Raw genomic sequence first — 20,398 nt, 5'->3', positions numbered from 1 at the left:
TTATTAAATAATGAAAAGATAAACTGACATTGTAAATCTCTTGCTATACTGAACAGGATGATACTTGAGCAATAAATTGTTATATTAGCGATTGAACAGATTTGTTGGTGCTATTCAATAGGAGAAGGGTATGTGGCGGCACTGGTTTTCACCCTGTCCCTACTGTCACATATCATGTCATTCATTTCCTCTCATTAACTCCTCTGATGAGGTTGACGTCAGGAAGGGTATCCGATCGTAAAAACTCGCTATGAAGATTCATCTCGCTTCATACCTGACAGCGCAGAGAAATGGGACAAGAGTTGGACATACACTTTGCTTTTATACCAGAAAGAAAAAATCAAATGTAAAAAAGATGTAACTTCACAGGCCCGGACAGAGCCAGGAAATTAGAATGCGATGAAAAGCTGCTGACAAGGGAAGGCTGTCTATGTACACATCTCATAATCTCAGCAACAACATCACGGGTCAACAGAATTCTTTTCATTTTTCTTGCAAGTTGCTTTACGTCACACCAACACAGATAAGTCTTATGGTGACGATGGGGTTGGAAAGGGCTAGGAGTGGAAAGGAAGTGACTGTGGCCTTAATTAAGGTACAGCCCCAGCATTTGCCCAGTGTGAAAATGGGAAATCATGGAAAACTATCCTCAGGGCTGCCGGCAGTGGGGTTCGAACCCACTATCTTCCAAATGCAAGCTGATAACTACTGACCGAGATCGCAAGGCCACTTGCTCGCTTAACAGAAATGTAAACATGCATGTGCTAAGTAATTGTACTGTCAACACCGGGTATAACAAGTAGAGTTAGTGAATAAAACCGACTGTTGCTGCTAACAATGAACAAACTCCTGAACTGCCTTGCCTGTCTCTGCCGCGGTAATATTCTTATAAGCAAAATGGCTGAAATATTATGTATTTGATCAGACTATACTAAGTCAGAGTACAATTTATTAGCTGTTCAGTGAAAGGGAGGGGGATTTTCTTTAAACTGCCACAATCATAATTCTATATATAAAAGTGAAACTATGTTTGTTTGATTGTTTATCCCCAATAGACTCAAAAACTACTGGACCGATTTTGCTGAAAATTTCACAGTTTGTTCTTATTAGTCCTGAGAGGGTTTAGGAAGTGGTTTGAACACCATTCGCTAGGTAGCTTGTTATTGTAACTTTATGTAATTCATTTAATTACAAAGCCGCACCAAGATTGGATCAACCTTGATGGACAGATTGTCGCTAGGCGACAGCAACTTACCCTGTGTCATGATAGTTCAGTAAGAAATGCTGTATAAACATTTGAATATTCCACTATGTTTTATGAAGTATCTTTCTTGCTAGGATGTTCGTTTAACTAGGCAGCTTGTTGCCTCTTGTTGTAAACAACATGAATAAAGGTGTCCTGTGTTCAAGTAAATATTGGCATACATTTTCATTACAGTTGTATTTGCTCTTTCCTTCAGTATTATAAATTTTATTTTCAATGATAGAATTAGAATTCTTATCATGCTATTCTATTTTTTTATATGAAAAAATTGAGTCCTTTCATTTTCTTTTTTAGAATTTTGAGAAAAGTTATACAAATGCCACCAAAAAGAAAATCAATTGGGACTTATGTTGCCATGAACATCATGCAAATAAATAGTCATTTATGTAAGCAAAAAGAAATAGTTAAAAAAATGAATAGACATAGGATTCTAGAAAATATAGCATATTTAGATTAATTATTTCTTTCTTTTGTAAGTGAAATTACCAGTAAATGTAATAAGAAAAAATAAATAAAATACAACAAAAATAATGAAGAAAATGTTAATAAAAATAACATAAACTAGAATTAATTAAAAAAAACAAATTTTATTTATTGAGGCATAGTAGTGCACACCGGTTATCAACTAATAAACACTGTAAGTGGTGGTGGTGGTGATTATTGTTTTAAGAGGAAGTACAACTAGGCAACCATCCTCTATATAACACTAATCAGAGAGAAAAAAATGGAAGGGATGCAACACTTTGAAAAATGAAGGTATCAACCAAAGAAAGACAAGGGGCACGAAAGGCGTGAAAATTAAAGACTCCCTAGGCCTCGGGAACCTAATACCGTCGATGGCGGAAAAGAACAAGAGTTGACCAAGGGAAGTCAAACAGGATAGATGAAAGTGAGGAGCCTGGCAGAAGTAAGTGGAAGCAATGCCAGGACTCAGCTAAGGGCCCCATGGTCGCCAATCAACACTCTGAATTTGAGAGCGTCTGGGGCCCCTTTTAGTCACCTCTTACAACAGGCAGGGGATACTGTGGATGTTATTCTACCACCCCCACCCACAGCGGTATAAACAATGTAAGGGAAACTTCTTGTTGCCCTCCTCGACAATCAGAACCATACAAAATATTTTTCTATCTTATGAACTTTAAGCTTACCTGCTGAGGATATTCTGGGACCTTGTTATCTGTGGTTTCATGCTGTCTGGTATCACTTATATACAGTGGTTTGTCTCTGTGGTTTATGGAAAAGTTTTCCTGTCACAACAGGAAGTTATGGTTATGGTCATCATTCCTCATTGCATTTTCAGAGTACAGTAATTAGGATTAGTCATCTTGAATGTAAACTGAAGAATGAGGACTAAAATATTTATTAGTACCTAATATCTTCCCTTTCTGTTGTGTCCTCTTCCCATTGTAAATATTGTCATTGTCAAGTCATATGATATACAGTGATGGGAAAAGTACAAAATAAAAGTAATTGGGTTGATTACAGTTCCTGGTACCTGAGAAATACCATCTGAATACTGTGGCTCAACCTGGCTTAACAGTGCTCGTAGACATCTGGCTGAACCAAACAATGTGTATCAATACACAGTGTTCTCCCTAAGACCTTTTTGACGGGCGCACCACCCTGCCATTTTTACAGGCCGCCCAACTAACATAACCTAGATAATTGCTAATTACATAATATTCATACATTTTTGAATCACTGGGTGCTACAAATTAAATTGTACATACTGTAAAACTGTTTATTTACATGATAAGTCTTTATTATTATCAGCATAATTGCTTCAGTTACATCAGAGGTTAAATGTTTAGCTACCGAGCTCGATAGCTGCAGTCGCTTAAGTGCGGCCAGTATCCAGTATTCGGGAGATAGTAGGTTCGAACCCCACTGTCGGCAGCCCTGAAAATGGTTTTCCGTGGTTTCCCATTTTCACACCAGGCAAATGCTGGGGCTGTACCTTAATTAAGGCCACGGCCGCTTCCTTCCCACTCCTAGCCCTTTCCTGTCCCATCGTCGCCGTAAGATCTATCTGTGTCGGTGCGACGTAAAACAACTAGCAAAAAAAAAAAAAATGTTTAGCTTGACTGTCACATAGAGTAGTGTTCGAGCAGTGTCTGGATTGACGTGGAATCACATGCGAGCATTCGATTCTGCGTGACGTCACAAACCCGTATGACACTCCACAGCAACCGAGTGGTAAGCCCTGGTGTTACATGATTATGAACGAGCAATAGTCGAACCCCACTCCCGGCAGCCTTGAAGATGGTTTTCCGTGGTTTCCCATTTCCACACCAGGCAAATACTGGGGCTGTACCTTAATTAAGGCCACGGCCACTTCCTTCCCACTCCTAGCCCCTTCCTATCTCATTGTCGCTGTAAGACCTATCTGTGTCGGTGTGATGTAAAAAAACAAAAAACAAAAAAGAAACCGGAGCAGTAGAACACTAAAAGTTCAAAATACTCTGTTATGTCTTGTACGAGATAATAACACTAAAAGAGTTATATTTTGCAGTTATTGTTTACCTGTCTGATATTAAGGGGAATAAATTGAAATATTAGCATATTCATTTTTTACGTAGTAATCCCCGCCCGGCTACTCATTCCTGCCACCCAGCTGACAAAAATTTCTAGGGAGAACATTGAATACAGGGTGCATCTGACCAACGAACACTCTCGGGCTTTCCACCCTAAAGCTGGAATTACACCTACCGAGTACTGGTCCGAGTCACTCGCTTTGTTACTCGCCGAGTAACTTACTGATGAGTAGATGTGATCACATGAGGAAGAGAGTCAACGAGTCAGTGCACTAAAATATTTAACATTAGAACCGCGGCAATCTGCATACCCCCTAGAACTGCGGCTGGGTCACTTATGACGCACCTCTCCTTTATGTTATTAATAATGAACGGATGGGGACGTGGTAACTAAAGAATATACCAATTCGTGCACTGGATGTTTTATTTGAAATTTAATACACCTAGTATATTCCGATGTAGAGTATTAACACGTTCAGTACCTGATTCTGAGCAGGACACTTGAATGCCTGGACCGGCCATTTTCATGCCCGGCCCTCTTGACGTGCATCACTTAATACAATTTACAATTACTCCTAAACTATAAATCTTTGAAAAAAGATACTTTGTGCTTACCTGTAGTAAATATTTAGGGTGTGAATCTGGTAACACAGGTTTCAAAATACGTCTAAATTTATACAGCCTATCTGTATTTTCGGCATAATGATTACTTTCACCGAAGTGAAGAAATGAAAGAATATGAAGGAAGCGTATTCGGAACATTGTTTTAGAAAATATCAGAGTATGAAAACCAGGGTCTTCGGTCCAGTACATTTTTATATCACGATTTTGGACTAATCGGTTTCAACTACTGCATGATCGAATTCTTTGTGAAAGGCCAGGGCAGCGCACTTATCACTTGTCTCGCGTATAGATTGGTCTGCTCACACACATACTGATAAAATTCGTCATTCATTAAAATACTCATGTAACTCAAAATATCCTGCTTATTTTCTATTTGAATGTTTATACCTGAATTCTCTGTAAATGGTGGAACGGGTGGACAATGACTAGGATGATATGTATCAGGCACTTCACTTTTCTCTATAGGCCTATCGGATTCGGGAATTGGAATTTCCTCCTCACTCACTTTCACTATCTGAGTCTATTTCAGGAATAAGTTCATCATCAGAATAATCATTATCAACAATATCTAATAATTAATCTTCCGTAAGAAACTTTGTTTTATAAGCCCTTATACTACACTCGGCACTGCATTGGAATCTCAAGTAACGTCTTGACACGCGAGGAAGTGCTGAGATATTCCCGCTAAAACAGCTAAGATAAACATGAGCCCACTCAACGCGAGGGTTATCTCAAAAAGGTCAACCAAATTCCTGCTACAACCAGTAACGCTGACTAAGGTGCAATAATGCATAGATGACGAATATAAACAGCATTGCTTCGCGCGGAACATTAAACGTCTTACTCCGTCCATGGCCTGCAGCATAGGAGCAAGCTTAAACGTCTTATGCCGTCCACAGTCCTCAATGAGTTAAGCATCCAAATAAGGGACATGTAGACAATATGATTGCCCGACTTCATTGACCTAGTCCAGTTCTAAGCCCTTGCTCCTATGGCACCATAAATGTAAAGTATAGCAAGAAATGCTTTCATCTCTTCAATTTTTAGAGATCAATCATCTGACATCAGTACACATGATGAACATTATGCTGCATATAGTTTCTTTATAGGAATGGTACTTCACACAACACATGTTAACCATACATAATATTCCTTGGCTGTACACTTGCAACAAATAGTAGTTTTTTTTTTTTTGCAGAAAATAGAGAAGAAAGAACCAACAGCTGGATCACAAATGACCCAGTCGCGGTTCTAGTGTTAAAGGGTATGGTGATATGGTTCTGCAAAGGAGGAAAATGAAAAAATTAAGAGTTTTTAAACACTATAGCAACTTGATCATACCTGCCATAATAAAGGAAATCAAAGATGAAATTTGCAATAATAGAAAATGATTATGGACAAGACCATGGCTGTTAAGAAGAGATCATAAAGGAAGAAGTGCAACCTGTTACGGGAATTTGAAACAAAAATCACAAAAAATCTAGATATTTTATGAGATTATAGAAGAAATCGAACAGACAACACAAGAACACACCTACACAATTGACTTGATTGACTGCGCTGGCCGAGTGAAGCGCCAAGGTGAGTGGGTGGGTGGTTGGGTTACTTATTTGGCCAGGCAGTTGGGGCATGTTTCTATCCACTGTCTTGCCCTGATCACTCGCACGCTACTAGGCCGTGTACTGACTTTACGTATCACATTAGCCGAGCACTTGGCTGAATACGCTGTCTCGGCCCACTACTCGGTAGATTTTTTTTTTTTTGCTAGGGGCTTTACGTCGCACCGACACAGATAGGTCTTATGGCGACGATGGGATAGGAAAGGCCTAGGAGTTGGAAGGAAGCGGCCGTGGCCTTAATTAAGGTACAGCCCCAGCATTTGCCTGGTGTGAAAATGGGAAACCACGGAAAACCATCTTCAGGGCTGCCGATAGTGGGATTCGAACCTACTATCTCCTGGATGGAAGCTCTCAGCCGCGCGCCTCTACGCACACGGCCAACTCGCCCGGTCTCTCGGTAGATGTAATTCAGGCTTTAGTCACATACCACCTCCATCCAAAAGAAGATCACATTCATTGCTTACCTGATATTCTAGATATTTTATCTGTTGCCCCCTTTCACTTCCTATACTTCTCAGAAAGGTGCCTGTGAAACTAGCCAGTATGCCATTGTAAACATTCAGAAGGTTATACCCCTAAATGGTCTAAATGATTATTCACACTTCATTTATTGACATCCACAGAGGAGAAGTAAAGACTTCAGTTTTCAGTGAACAAGAAGTGAAGGGATGATGATGTGAGACAACATTTTTCAGTAATGCATGTATAAGTAAGCGTGGATTACATCCTAGTGAGTGTTTTGAGAAGTTCCACACAAAACACATTTACCACTGAAAATTTAACTAAGATAATTTCAGAGTAAAAATGCTGACATTATATCTGAGTATTATATTATACTTGTATTATATTTATTTTGTATTTGTTTTATTTGAATGTTATAAATATGCTGCCCGTATGTTTGTGCAGTCACTTAACCCTCTATAAGCAGATTTTAAAATGGAGCTGGAGAGGCAGGAGTATTCAGAAAGAAATGGAGGGCTAAGGGTTCAGAATTCTAGCGAGATGACAGTGGAAAATGTTAACAGAGTTAGGACAGGAGCTAACCTGTTGAAATAGGGATGGAAGAACTTCACCACAATGTGATTTCAGAGAAGAGGAACGGACAATTGACCAAATTGCATTTGAGTGTCCTTTACATTATTACAGAACCTCTATAGAGGACTTACAATGTCTTCTCTGGCCTCCAACACTGATATGGAACTTGCTGCCAGCCTGATCATCAGATGATAAAGATGTTGATTCCCATACGGAACCTGAAAATGAGACAAAGTCTCTCATAGTGCATTGGCACTGCTGGTGGCTTCAAGTAGCTTATGCAGTGGCCTCCACAGTCACACACATCATCATCTCTGAATGACACAACGCTCTCAAACACGGACTATTAACTCCACAGCGACTCCATACATTTTTGCTCGGCCTCCCTGTCTCATCCCCGATGTTGATCTGGACCTTTCTGAAGACGACATTTTCATCGACCTCCACACATCTGGCATTCCAGTTCACAATCTCTACAGACTGTTGGATGGTGTAACTTCCACACCATCATCGCAGATTCTAGTATATCTAGGCAACGGGGACGACCTGCGATGACTGCAAGCCTCCGGTGCGACTATTAACCATAGAACCTATGCAGTGGTACCAACTCCTTCCTACATCCTAGCCCAGATATCCACAAACGCCTCTCTTGTTCCCTTCGCCAACGTGTCTCACCCACGGACATCGCATCAGCAATCATCACCTTCCTTCTCTACCCCTAACACCACCACGACCACTACAACGTCCGCCTACAGCCCTTCCCAACCTCCAGTTACTACTGTCACGACCTTCACCCTTCGCCCATCATGTCATCTTCCCTCCCAATTTCCTCGACTACTGCACCCTAACAACTCCCTACTACCTCACTGACTTTGAATGCCACCGCTCCGCCACTGCCACCTACACAAGACAACGTCCCAGCAGCCGCCGCCACACCATCTTCGCCCCAGCAGCTGCCACCATCCTCCTACGCCATGTCTAGTTGTGTTCTCTGTTGGATAGCACCGGATATCTCTGAAGGGGACATCATACAGGCACTCCAAGCAGAAGGCGTTACAGCTCGACGGGCATTCCGGATTCGCAACGTCAACAGCCCCACATATCTTCCCACTCCAGATGACGTCCGCCACCTCATTAGCACTGGCGCCCGCATCCATGGACATCGATACAGAGTGGAGCCTTCTCGCTTCCCACCCTCCACCAACCCCACAACAACACACATCGTCGCCCCCGGCCTGGTCCTCCTCCTGTTCCACTCCCTCAACCCCTTTGTCCACCCTCTCCCCAATCTAGTCACTTCCTCCTACCCGTTCTAACATTAGATATCATCCGCCTTCTCACCACATCTCTTAATAATATTACCGCTACCCTCCACCTGCTCATCATGCATCTTCCCCCTGGCACTCCCTTCTAATCTTCTCCCATCGCATACACACGTCCCATCATTAGTCACTTTGTCTACCCACCTTCCTTCTCCATCACATCTCCTTGACCCGCTCACATCTCTTGGCCAGAGAGAGGGCGTAACCCTCTAGGTGGCCTGCCCCACTCCTTCAGGGTGGGGAAGGAAAACTTGGGGGTAAAAAAAAAAAATCCTCCACGGTATACACTAGCCATGAGTCTTGGTAGGTGTGCTATTTACCAACTGATGAGCCCAACTTAGCACACTGGGGCGAAACGCTGGCAACCAGGAATGAGTTAACTGGAAAATTTATAATGTCCAATAACGGACCAACTATACTGATTTTCATACCATATTTTTCAATCTTCTTGTTCATTGCACAAGTTGTTCTTGTACTCCCTTACTGTTTGTTCCCCAGACCACAATATCATCTGCAAATCTTTGTGAATTATGTGTGCCCTAAAAAAATAGGTCCCATTATTCTGTATTCAATTGTTTACTTTCTCCTCATTAAGTACATCTCTTTTACCCATCACTTCTTATTGTTCCTCTCAATTTGTTTGTTTCTGCAAGGTATCTCTCTATGGAGGGCGTATTACCTAAAAATTGTGTTATGACTCTTCGAACGACTTCCCTGCAGGATTCTGTTTCCACACAATTATTGTACATGAATACCCTTTCCTGATTTTAATAGTATTTCTGTCCACAATTGTAACAATGGTGGCAATTTTCTGCTTGCTGATTACTATGAATGTTGTGTTCTAAATTTATTTCGAGGGCAAATTCCTTGTTTTCTCCACTGATGTTCAGAAGGAATTATCTGTTAGTATCTTGGCGTCATCTGCTTAGCCTATTGTGTTTATTTACTTCCCGTTCATCTTTGATTCCTTCATCAACTTCTTGTGTGCCATCATAGCGTAACAGCATTATTAGCTACTGTCCTCAGGAGCCTGGGTGTGATTCCCGGTACTGCCAAACATTTAAGAAGGGGAGGAGGGCTAGTATGTGGTTAAAATGAATTCATGCAGCTCACCTTCATTGGAGGCATGCCCGATAAGAGCTGCATTATCTTAGGACTAGGACACAAGTCCGGCTTAATGGTTAAATGATTGGTTCAAAAGGTTCCGGGTTTGTTTCACGGCCAAATCTGAGATTTTAACCTTCATTGATTAATTCTGATGGTTTGGGAGGTGGGTATATGCGTGTGCCACCTTCAGCATTAGAATTCATGATACGTAGGGCCCATTCTCATAAATATGCAATTTGTCTATCAAGTGTGAACTCGAAAGACCTGCAGCAGACCTCTACAGAGGCCACACACCATTATTATATATCAACTTCTCAAGGGCAATTCAAGAAGTAACTTCAGGCTTGCACACATAAAAGTGACATATCTCATTTCTGTAAATTATTAACTGTTCTCTACCAGTGTAGTTCTGAAATATTCTGTTTAATGTCATTTTTTGGAGTTACAAACAGGAAAATAATCTTCAGGGGAAAAGGTTCCAAGAAAATGTATATTTTTTTACTTATATTGTACAGTATTAGGATTTTTGGAACACTAAAGGAGAGGATTGAAAGCCAGGCTGCCAAAAGGAAAATTAATTGACTAACTTTAAAAGAAGTAATTATGAAATTTTAACCAGCATTCTGCACTTTTAGAAAAATTGATTTTGGCACTTTTGGCACAAAGCAGGTAAAAGGAGGACTTGACCTTGTCTTTATTTCATAATTCCTTTTCTTACATATGTGACAATACATATGAATGATATCTGTTTAGAATTGGTGTATTTATATCATTTCAAAGAATATTTCCTCTGTTACTGTAGAGCAAATGGAAATCACTTTCGTCTGGAAACCACTTTCTTGCCTGTGAAATGTATAGACACATTAACAGCATGCATGTTGGACAGTAAGAAATCCTCCAGCTTCATGCCATTATTAGGTGGGATGCGATCAAATGGGAAGCCCATGGGTCGTCGATCAGGATACAATTGGCCGCGAATTCCACAATAGCTGTGACCATCCTGACATGCATTAGTCGTCGGCCGCTGCTCCACCTGTAACCACAAATTACGCAGAAATGTCCTCTATTTGTCTCACTGGTGTAGATATTACAGCCCACATTATTTTATCAGAACAATGTACATGAAGCAGAAATAAACCATGAAGTTAAGAAATGGTATGACAGAATGGTTTGAAATTGGAAGAGGAGTAATACAAGACTGCTGCTTTGCCAGCTCTATTCACAACATACAGGGTGAACCCGAACTGAACCTACAAACTTTCGGATATTGTTCAGTGGTACCTTCTGAGTATATCGGTGTAAGTGACCCTGGTCACTGGTGGCTCATTCCAGAATACTGTAATAGCATTTCATTTGGTTTGTTGCTCCAATTAACTTTGTATCTGTATTGCACTAATAATGTTATTTGTTTTACATCCATCCTAAATGCTAGTTCTTGACAAATACTGGGGTGTCAGAATTTTGTCCCTCACAAGCTCTTTAACATGCTGGAAGCCAACAACACAGAGTTGTTTCCTATCCTATCTTCATCAAAGGAAACAGATGGTGGTAATAAGTGATAAAAAATCTGATATGGGAACTGTTAAAGCAGGTGTCCCACAAGGGTCTGTTTTGGGACCTTTCCTGTTTTGGTCTATATCAATGACCTAGCATGTAACGTTCCCTGCACATCAGTTCTATATGCTAATGAAACAACTTTCCTAAATAGTAATGTTGATATCACAACACTATGAAACTAAGTCAACACATTTGTTAAAATTGCTGAAAACTGGTTTCATCACAATAAATTAACTATTAATGTTACTAGAACAGAAAATATCCTATTTATCTTGGATCACACTGTAAATAATGACTGCCATAATTCTGTTAAATTATTAGGCCTACATATAGATACAAGACCTACCTGGGAAACACATACATCAGAACTCCGTAAGAGATTAGCCAGGGTGTGGTATCTGTTGTGGAAACTGAAAATCTGCATCAGTCGGGATATGCTACTTGCATCCTATCATGCTTTCTTTCACCCTCATATACTGTATGGGATAAGGTTATGGGGAAATTGTCCTACATCATATAATGTATCTATTTGGCAGAAAAAGGCAGTCCGTCTAATTGCTGGATTAGAATTTAGAGACTCCTATAAAACTTCCTTAGTGAGCCTAAAAATTATGACAGTTCCCTGTTTATACATTCTTACAAATATTATGCATGTAAAAGAGAATCTTTTCAAATTTAAAGAAAGATCTACAGTTTACATGCATGGCACATGATGCAAGAATGATCTGGATACTCCACACTCCAGGCTTAGTAAAAGTACAAACAGCCACTCTTATCAACAGCTTAAGTTGTACAACAAGCTTCCACTACCAATTCGAACATCAGTCAAAAGTGCATTTAACAGGGTGCTGTCACAATTTTTAAGGAAAAAGGCATTTTATAGTGTAGAAGAGTATCTAGAATGTGGTATTTCAAAAACTGACCTAATATAGGTAGCTAATTGCATTAGTAGTTATATAATGACTCAGGCATTATTGCTCAGATATTGTCTATAGATTATTTTTATTAATGCTGACAATACCTAGTGTACATTTCCTGTACTTGATGGTGGAAGCAATAAACTATCTAAACTACCTTAAAACACCCTCATATTACTTCACCGCTGTGAAGGTATTTTCACAGAAACAAGGATAATTGAGGTAACAAACTGAATAAATCATAATTATATTATTACCCTGGAGACCGTGGGCCCTTTACTGTATACCAATATACTCACAACAACATTACTATACGGATGTGAAACCTGGACACTTTATTGTCCTGACATAAAGAAACTGGAACTCTTCCATCAGCAGAAACTTCGATCCATCATGAACATGAAATGAGATGACTACATAAGAGCAATGTGGCAGTTCTTGACAAGGTGCATATGAAGAGCACAGAAGCCTTCATCATCACTCATTGGCTTGGATGGGTTGGTCACATCCAGCGCCTGAATGATAGCAGACAGCCTAAACAACTTTATGGTGAGACTGATCATGGCAAATGGCCTCAAGGTCCTCCTTTGAAACATTATATAGACCAGCTTAAGAAGACGATGAATAGCACCAACAGCAATGCTAACACCTGAGCAACAACTGCACAAAACAGTGTTCTTTGGCACATAGCTACTGCAGAAGGTGTCTCACGTTTGCGCAGGCATGTCCCAGACAAGAAATTGAAACCCATGAAAAGCGGAAACTACGTCAAATCCAACTACGTCCTCCACCCATCTTTAGATGTAACCTGTGTGGCCGCATGTTTCATGTGAAGATTGCCTTGATCAGTCATAAGGGACATCTCCACAGCGCCAACAGACTTTAAGAACAAATGCAGGAGTAATGCGTATTCTCGGAAACGAGCAGCAGCCGACGACAAGAACTCAGAAGGTATACCTGAACAACGTTCGAAACTCTGTTGGTTGAGTTCGGGTTCACCCTGTATATTGAAGACCTGGTAGGAAAGACTTTAGAAGTACAGGAGAAGGAATGAGCAAGCATAGGAGGCCAGATCACCTGTATCAGATTTGCTGCTGGAGAAGAAACCATATTCCTTCAAAGAACACTATCTAAAATAGGAAAAGGAATGCAAGAGTGTGGAATAAAAATAAACACAAACAAAACTAAAGTGATGAGAGTATATAAAGGTAAATCAACAGGAGATCAAATGGAACAGCATACATATGCAGGGCGTATGCTAACTGACAACTGGATGAGTAAGAAAGAAAACAAGAATAGCAATGTCAAAACAAGCTTTCAAGAAAAAGAAATGCTTGTTATGCAACAAAATGGAGGTGGAGTGAAGAAAAATAATGGCTAAATGTTTCATGTGGAGTGTATTTCTGTACAGTTGTGAAACCTGGACGATGAAGAGAGAGAGAGAGAGAAAGACAGAATTGAAACATTCAAGTTGTTGGTTTGGAGGATAATAGAGAAAATTATATTAAATGGGTGGATAAAGTGAAGAACAGTACAGTACTGGAAAAAAAATAATCAAGAAAACAAAGAACTTTCCTAAGCCTGATTTTAAAAAACAAAAGAGAAAAGTGAACTGGATGGGCCACATATTGAGAGGAAAAGGATTTGTAACTACTGTTATTGAAAGTGCAGTGGAAGGGAAAGAAAGAACCAATAAAGGAGAAGAATTACAATGCTGAATGAAGTGAAAAGGGGAAGATACAAGACAATGAATCAGTTTGCCTGGGAAAGGAGCAGGTGGAGACAGTTATGGTGTCAATAACCTGCCACTAGGCATAACACATGATGATGACTGTGCTCAATAAAGAACCAACAGAGATTTAAGAGCGAATAAGTTTTACATCTCAGTAAATTCATTATATAAAATTGTGGGAATAAAGGCAGATTTCAGGCAGCCAGCAAGAGATAATAATTGCAGCACAGTTGCAACAATGTGGCCGGGGTTAGCAGCGGGCAAAACAATAGTGCCACTGAATTGTTGAGACTTGTAAGAATGAAGCCCCTAGACTATTACTATTATTAAATGTTTATATTGCTTCCCTGAAGGGAGGAGGTGGGCCTCGTAGACAGTGACGCCATCTCTCAGGTCAGGAGATTTGTTACGGTGAAGGAGATGTGCGGAGAAGGTGAGAGGGTTGGCAGCCGAGGCATATACTAGGAAATGTCCCAGCATTCACTTTAGTGCAGAAGAATGGAAAACCACAGAAAACCATTCTCAGTACAGCCGACGGTGAGGAACAGCCCCTCTTCAGTAGAGCTGTGGCCACTCTGCATCTGAAGAAGTTGAAAGCTGATTAACAATGAACCAGGTGCCCAGAATGATCTGGAATTAGAAACTATTGGAATCTCCTGCAGGTCTTTATAAAGAGCGTAACTGGTGCATGGTCTTGAGTGAGTCAATAGCGAGTGAAGGTAAGCAGTATGAGATGTTGCAAAACCACGGCGCATCATTCCTCGAGAATGAGTCTGTCAGTTGGCTGCAAGGAGTTCAATGAGACTTGTTATTGTGAATGCTCTGGAACAACACTGTGTTGTGGGAGGTCACATCAGGAAGCAGGAGTTCGACATGCTGGTGTGCAGTGTTATAGCCTGAGTGAAATGTTCTGATCGTGAGTAACAAGTGTGTGTCTTGATGATTGGTAAAATGGAACAAAACCACTAGGTTATCAGTCTATGCAGGAATTGTCATATGATGATTAGCAAAAATGAGCCATAACCACAAAATCATAAGCCAGTGTAGGAATTGGCAGAGATGTTGTGCACCAAATAAGATATATTTTAGTACGGTCTTTGCTTATGTTTCTTTTCTACAAAGTTGAAACAGCAGCACCAGTAAGTTTATTCTCCTTTGGTCTCCACCAATTACATTTGCCACAGCCATTGCATCCCCAGCTGGCAGAGAAGTGAGCAGAAAGTCGTTGAAGCATGGCCTTACCCACCCTCGAACCTCCTCCTCCATGACAACTTCAATGTATCCTAGTATCCAAAGCATTATGCACATGTAATAGTTCTCTTTAGTGCTTCTAGCATTTTACAGAATTATGTCGTAAGTTTATTATGGATCATAATTTAAAAAAATGCATATGTAAACAGATGCCTTTCTGCAGAAATGAGCATTCAAGGGCCAGCTTTGCTAGAAGCCCAGGCATGAGCCATTAATGGCTTTCAAGGGTATTCAGGGAAAACCAAGTGTTCTACTATAACTTGAAAATGGCCTTCCAACTAACAAAAGATACATACAACAAGAAATCCCTTTCATAACTAGCCCAAACCCATGGCTCTACAGCCCTGAAGGGCCTTGGCCCACCAAGCAACCACTGCTCAGCCCGAAGGTCTGCAGATTACGAGGTGTCGTGTGGTCAGCACGACGAAGCCAGGGCTGCTATCTCAACATCAGATAGTTCCTCAATTCTAATCATGTAGGCTGAGTGGACCTCAAACCAGCCTTCAGATCCAGGTATAAATCCCTGACCTGGCCGGGAATCGAACCCGGGGTCTCCGGGCAAGAGGCAGGCGCACTTTCCCTACACCGTGGGGCCGGCTAAATCCCTTTCATGGGAGTCTGAAATTAAACATTATAAAACAGTGATTCAGCCAGAAGCACTATACATAGCAGAAATACTAAATATGAATTTCAAAGACCAGATGCAGAAACTCGAAATTTAAAAAAAGGAAAATTTTAAGAAAGATCATAGGACCAAAATTTCAAGATAATAAGATAATACACATGAAACACTCTACAAGAAAATTGAAAAACTCTCTGATACTCTGCAGAAAAGGATAAATTTTTACAGTCATCTTCTCAGAATGAACTCTAATAGACTAAGCAAACAAATCTCTCACTTCTTCCGTAACTTCAAAACCAAACCCAACTGGTTTAAAGGGACTGAAAAAGACCTAGCTTAGTAGAATTAAAAATTACAGAACATTCACTATTTGTCAAACAGCTAAATTATAAATTTAATTTTTGTTCCATATTCAAATCAAATCAAATCAAAATCTCTTTATTTGCAAATGAGGTGTCTACCTCGGTGGCAAATGGTACACTAAAATACATTATTGTCAAGCACTAAATATTAAATTAACAAGAGAAGAAAATTTTCCTATAATACAATATTATACAATTTACGCTAACAATGTTTTCTATTAAACACACAGCTCATCCTTAATAAATTTATATTGTTTACAAAATTCTACTTATAATATCTCCTGTACTACTTACAAATATAGTCAACTGATATACAGTGTGTGGAATTACTTCAAATGATACTATACAACTGGTATAAGATTAATATTTACATTGCATTTATTTACTTTTTACTTTTTTTTTTTTTACCCATTCTGGAACCTAAGTAACATAACGATCTGCTGCGTCTTGTTGTGCAATATAGTATTGTATTGTCAATTTATTTCTTACACACAGCTAAAGTAATAACCAAAGACATACAAGGTTCCAAGACAAATCTACACTAAAAACCAAACCTATTATCTCGGAAGATGAAAGGAAATGAAGATCAGAAAGAATGAAGAAATACTGGGCACTAAGAAAAGAACAACACCCAGAGAAATTATTGATTCAGTGTACCACAAAGAGGGTGAAATGAAAGAGTAATAACTATAACTCAAAGGCTCCTCGCTGGGGATGGCATGACCATACCTACCTAACATAAACCTGACCATCAATTTTCTCACAAAATAAAAAAGAAAATTTATATTGTACCGGAAACACCGCTACATGAAAGCAAGTTCAAAGTATGAGAGTTAAACTTCGCGCGAGGTGAAGGATAGGCAAGCCCGCCGAACTCCACTGACGTACACAGCAATGACGTGGCCACCTCGGGCCGGCCCGCCGCGAGGCATGACTATATATGGTGATGTTCCGACCCATCTGTAAAGTCTATTTAGATTTAAGACACAATTATTTTTGCACTGCCAACGTTGAGCCATAATAACAGCTGCGAACTATCAAGTTCTTGAGCAAATCTACCATGTACTTTAGGAGTTATAGAAGTGGATAATATCCACGTTTTGAGATGTTTCGTCACCTCCAGGTATAAAAGCAAGGTGATCTAGGCTACAAAGGCAGTAATACTCCACCATCTCTGCAATACAGGTAACGGGTGGAGCTCTACAAATGCGGCAGACAGATCCTATGTCCAGTCGGGACTCTGCATGTCGGTGGGATGATACTCTGATTCTCTAGTGCTCGGTTCCAGTGGAGGTGAAACATAGTATTTCTCTTCAAGTGCCATATTAGGACTTGTGTTTTCTTTACTAACAGTGGCGTTCTAAAGGAACACAGAATTTTTTTTTTTTCAAGTGTGACAATTTCTGCAAGTGCTGTAATTTTTCCAAGTGTCATATTGAACTTGTGTTTTCGAAACAAACTGTGGGAACATTAATGCCATATTTGAACTTGCATTTTCCTCTCGTGAAGTTCCGAGAGAACATAGAATTATTCAGTGCCGTATTTAAACTTATAATTTCTACTTCGTATTAATTATTCACAAACAGTGTTAAACATTCTTCAAGTGCAGTTGAACTTTAATAATTATTTATAGACAATGTTGAACAGTTTTTGAGTGCACGTAATTTCAATAATTATTTACAGACAGTGTTGAACATTTTCCGAGTGTAATTTATAGCAAACATGCTAATATGTCCTGAACTTGCACGAAGTGTAAATATTATATTCGTTGTGTTCCAATCATAAAACTGACAAAGCCAGTCAGTTAGGAACAGTGATAAAACAAGTTAGTGATCTAACAGAATATATCAGACTGTCCTGCCAATATCAGCAAACTTACGTCGCGAACTTGACATTGTAAATTTGTACATAATTTTCCCAAATATCAATTTAGCTGACATGCAACGTGTGATCAGTTACTCAGTTCAATTGTTTTCTTTCAAGTGTTAATTTCATGAAACTTTGTGATTCAGCCAGGAGGTGTTTGAGTCAAAGATTTCAATTTCATTAACATTTGACGCATCCCACTTATAAATAATGAATCAATGCAGTATTTAAAGCAAAAATTAATTTATTCAACAGTGATACAAGTGAGCTGAATGCCATAGGGGGGATTTGTGTGCTCGTCACGCCTCACCTTTCAGTATTCTTGCGTGAGATCGAACCCTGCAACATGTGCACCTAGAAATTCAAGAACTTCCGGATCATCCCGAAATTCAAGAAATTCTAGAACGTCGAGAACTTCACATTGAGGATGGGTATGGTCCCTGTCCAGACCGTGTCCAGTAACCATCCCGGAGTCCAGAGATTCCAGCCTGCTACAACGCATCAACTCATCTTGTGTAAAAGGTGATATGAATTTGTTTCCAATGAACAATAAAACAAGATTTTCAAAAGAATATAAATTCAATGAACTAATACCCCCCTCTGTACCAACTCCAAATGCTTACAATACCACCCCTTAGATATATACCATGCTCTTCAATCTAGTGTCTGCAGCTAAAGACATTTTTCTTTCCTGGTACAATATATATATATATCACATACAGGAATACTCCTTCCATGCTCACTGTCATGCCTACAAATTGGAAACATGAACACCCACTCCTTGAGCCAGGGAAATTTACCATATGAGGATTCACTAAAACAAAGGCCAATACACCGATCACTAAGTGAATGAGCTGGATTATAATGATGATATTTCCTTAAAGTCCTGTCAATAATAAAAACAACAACAACAACTGAGCAGAGTTGCCAAGCATGTTAACGTACTACAGCTACGGGGCCAAGCTTCATATTCGGGAGACGAGTGGTTTCGAATCCCACCTTCGGCTGTCCCGAGAATGGTTTTCTGTGGTTTCCCATTTTCTCTTCCAGGCAAATGCTGGGACAGTTTCTGTTCATAGGCTACAGCCGATTCCGTCCACCTCCTTATTCAATTTCATTCACCACAATTAATTTCATCTTCATTATCTTGCAGCTGAGGTTGGCATCAGGTATGGCATCTGGGTGTAAAAAGATGGCATATAATTTCATCTCACCTCATCCCCAACCCAAAATCAGGACTAAGGGGTAGATATTATTGTTGTTGTTGTAATAATAATAATAATAATAATAATAATAATAATAATAATAATAATAATAATAATAATAATAATAATAATAATATTAATAATAATAGTTTTATGTCTCACTAACTACATTTGTATGGTTTTTGGAGACACCGAGGTGCCTGAATTTTGTCCTGCAGGAGTTATTTTATGTGCCAATAAACCTATCAGCATGAGGCTGATGTATCTGAACACCTTCAAATACCAGCGGCCTGTGGCAGAATTGAACCAGCCAAGTTGGGCTCTGAAGGCCAGTGCTCTACTGCCTGAGCTACTCAGCCCAGCAATAATAATAATAATAATAATAATAATAATAATAATAATAATAATAATAATAATAATAATAATAAAAAGAACCAATCCCAACGGCAAAAGACTGGTGTCCATTTGCGAAAATCACAACCTGCAGGTCATGTCGACCCACTTTCGCCATCTACCCAGAAAGCAAATGATTTGGCGTTCTCCCGTTCAAGCTCTCGGAGAGTTCCAAATTGATCATGTTGCAATCTCCAGGAGAAACAGCCCTGAGATTATGAATGTCAAGGTAAAGAAAGGCATCAATGTGGCCTCAGATCATTATATGTCTCTTATCAAATTCAAACCAATTCCCGCAAACACACGGAAGACAACCAAACAGATCACACGCTTCGACAATGATAAACTTCGGCAAAGGGTCGAGGCATTCCAGGAGAAGGCTAGACCAAATGACTGTGACTTTAACAATGCCAAAAGTCTCCTTGTTGAGGCCGCCAAAGACGTTGCAGAAATCAAGAGAAGCAAAAAGCATGCCTGGTGGAATGGTACCTGCGAATCAGTCCTCCAAGAAATACTCAATGCCTGGAAACAGTACTACTCTACGAAATCAGAAAATGATTGGGAAACCTACAAAATCCAACGTGCCCAAGCAGCTAGGGTGTTCAGAACTGAGAAACGTAAATACGAAAAATCTCTCATTGAAAAGATAGAACAAAACTTTAGGAAGAATGAAAGCAGAGAGTACTACAGAGCCTTCAAACCCAAACTCACTGGCTATAAACCACCATCTCTATGCTTTGAGCAAAAGGACGGCACACTGGCAACGTCAAATGAAGAAAATTGCAGCATTCTGGCAGATTACTTCAAGAATTTACTTCATTGCTCTAAACCGCAAAGCGCCATTGAGACCAAGGAACCCTTACTCAGGTACCCAGATTCCAGACCACCCAACAGAGATGAAATCAAGCGCCACATTGCCCGTCTCAAAAAATAACAAAGCGCCGGGGGAAGACTCAGTAGTAGCAGAACTATGGAAATATGCCCCAGA

General features: G+C 39.9%; 1 protein-coding gene across 1 annotated transcript in view; it reads right to left on the bottom strand.

Moving 5' to 3' along the window:
- Positions 1-10,177: 10,177 nt before the first annotated feature.
- LOC136886267 (phenoloxidase 2) overlaps positions 10,178-20,398 on the bottom strand; it is a 124,729-nt gene continuing 114,508 nt past the window's right edge. Inside the window, exon 13 of the mRNA XM_067159002.2 lies at positions 10,178-10,538. Coding sequence (XP_067015103.2) covers positions 10,320-10,538 — 219 coding nt within the window. The 3' untranslated portion in view covers positions 10,178-10,319. The remainder of the gene's footprint in view (positions 10,539-20,398) is intronic.

The sequence above is a fragment of the Anabrus simplex genome, chromosome X (assembly GCF_040414725.1).
Source record: "Anabrus simplex isolate iqAnaSimp1 chromosome X, ASM4041472v1, whole genome shotgun sequence".
Lineage (NCBI taxonomy): Eukaryota > Metazoa > Arthropoda > Insecta > Orthoptera > Tettigoniidae > Anabrus > Anabrus simplex.
The sequence above is the reverse complement of the archived record's forward strand: the minus strand, read 5'-3'. Positions and strand labels throughout refer to the sequence as shown.